General features: G+C 61.7%; 1 protein-coding gene across 2 annotated transcripts in view; it reads right to left on the bottom strand.

The window, feature by feature from the left end:
* HECTD4 (HECT domain containing E3 ubiquitin protein ligase 4) overlaps window positions 1-1,741 on the bottom strand; it is an 81,363-nt gene extending 79,622 nt beyond the window's left edge. For both annotated transcript variants that reach the window (XM_014963129.1, XM_014963138.1), the window contains exon 1: window positions 1,554-1,741. In XM_014963129.1, the coding sequence (XP_014818615.1) occupies window positions 1,554-1,724 (171 nt within the window). In that variant the 5' untranslated portion in view covers window positions 1,725-1,741. The remainder of the gene's footprint in view (window positions 1-1,553) is intronic.
* Window positions 1,742-2,119: the final 378 nt, after the last annotated feature.

The following is a 2,119-nucleotide window of genomic DNA, read 5'->3' as shown; positions in this document are numbered from 1 at the left end:
CCTCCGCTCCCCCCCGCCCCGGGGCCGCCCCCCTCAGCACCTCGCCCCGCACAGTGAGCGCCTCACCTCCGCTCCTCCCCCGGGGCCGCTCCCTTCACCTTCTCATCCCTCACGGAGCAGCGATCCCCTCAGCGCCTCACCCCCTCAGGCAATGGCCGCTCCCCTCAGCCTCTCGCCCCGCACAGAGTGGCGATCCCCTCAGCGCCTCACCCCTTCAGGCAATGGCGGCTCCCCTCAGCGACTCGCCCCGCACCCAAGAGCGATCCCCTCAGCATCTCGACCCGCGCCCAGAAGCGATCGCCTCAGCGCACCGCTCCCTCACGCAATGGCCGCTTCCTGCAGCCCCTCACCTCCCTTCACCCAAAGGCCCCTCACCTGAGAGCTGCTCCCTCAGCCCCAGGGTGAGGGTTCGCCAGGGGAACGACCAGCGTGAGCCCGTTCCCCTCAGAGTTTTGCTCTTCAGCCTCACCTACTTGGCCAGTCAGGACCCCTCTAAAGCTGCCCTTTTCCCCTTAGGACTGGTCCCTCTCAGTGCCTCACGTTCCCCACAGGGAATTTCTCCCCTCCTCACACCTCTGGACACCCCTTTTTTGTCTGCCCCTCCGTCTCCTTCCAGAACGACCTCCCTTTCTCCCTTCCCCTCCCCGTCAGCCCCTCCATCACCCCCTCAAAGGAATCCTGTCACCTCTCAGGGAGCCTTTTCCCAAAGGACTTGCGAGCAACCAGGTATGTCCCTTAAAATCCATACCTCCAGATTTACCTATGTAATGAGGATGCCAGAGGGTGTGAAGCAAAAGGTAAAAAAAAAAAGGAAAAAAAAAAAAGCAGTCTACAAAATAGATGCAACCTACAATCCGTGACATTCAGTCCTTCACTGTCTTCTCATAAAACAGCTGTACCATCTGCCTGCAGTCAAAACCACCAGCAGTTTTGGAAAGGTAAAAAGCTGGAATGAAAAGCTCATCTGCCCCCCCTGGCTCTTTAATAATGATCACTGTCAACAGCCTAAATACAACACCCGGACACCCCAGTACCCTAAGCATCTTATTGTAAAGCTGATTAATTGCAAACCATCCAGAAGTAACAGCAAAAATATACAAAACCATAAATAAAAAAAAATGAACCAAAGGCCACCTTGAAATACACAAGCGTGGCTCGGATTTCCTAACCCTACTGATTCAAAACAAGGAGGTAGCATCAATACTTCATCCTCCATCTTCACTAGCGCCTCACCAACCCCCTGCCCAGCTCCACTTTCACCGTTATTTGAAATAAATTCGATTGACTTAAAACAAGTAGACTGCCTCAATACCAGTTGGTTCCATACCCCCAAATCTTTTCACCCTGCATCCGCATCCACCATTCTGCATCCCGGCCCTCCCATCCTCCTCTAGTCATTCTCCCTGCGTCCCCCCCACCGTACCACCATCCTCCTCCTCGCCTCAGGCCCCCGCTGCCACTGTCCCTCCTCCCCCGAGGGCACCCTCCTCACCACCCCCTCGCCCCTACCCTCGTCCCTCCCCTCAGCCCGGGGGGCCGCGGGCCCAGCTCACCTCCAGCTCGGTGTCGCCGGGCTCGGCCACCCCGATGATCTCGCTGGGCAGCTCGGCCAGGTCGGTGACCCGGATCAGCCCGTCGTGCAGGAAGATGGTCTCCTCCTTCACCGACAGCCACTGGGCCGAGTCGGTGGCCGCCGCCGCCGAGGCGCCCGCCGGGGACCCCATGGCGCGGAGGGCGGGGGGGCTCCGCAGGGCTGAGGCGAGGCGGGTCCCGTTACCCCCCCATGGCGGGGGCAGGGCGGGGGCAGGGGGGTCCCCAGCGGCCTGGGTGCCGGACAGCCGGAGCGCGGTCCTCCGCTCCCCCCCGCCCCGGGGCCGCCCCCCTCAGCACCTCGCCCCGCACAGTGAGCGCCTCACCTCCGCTCCTCCCCCGGGGCCGCTCCCTTCACCTTCTCATCCCTCACGGAGCAGCGATCCCCTCAGCGCCTCACCCCCTCAGGCAATGGCCGCTCCCCTCAGCCTCTCGCCCCGCACAGAGTGGCGATCCCCTCAGCGCCTCACCCCTTCAGGCAATGGCGGCTCCCCTCAGCGACTCGCCCCCCACCCAAGAGCGCTCCCCC

Source organism: Calidris pugnax, unplaced genomic scaffold, assembly GCF_001431845.1.
Source record: "Calidris pugnax isolate Ruff unplaced genomic scaffold, ASM143184v1 scaffold32, whole genome shotgun sequence".
NCBI lineage: Eukaryota > Metazoa > Chordata > Aves > Charadriiformes > Scolopacidae > Calidris > Calidris pugnax.
Note: the sequence above shows the minus strand (reverse complement) of the source record. Positions and strands in the feature narration are given on the sequence as shown.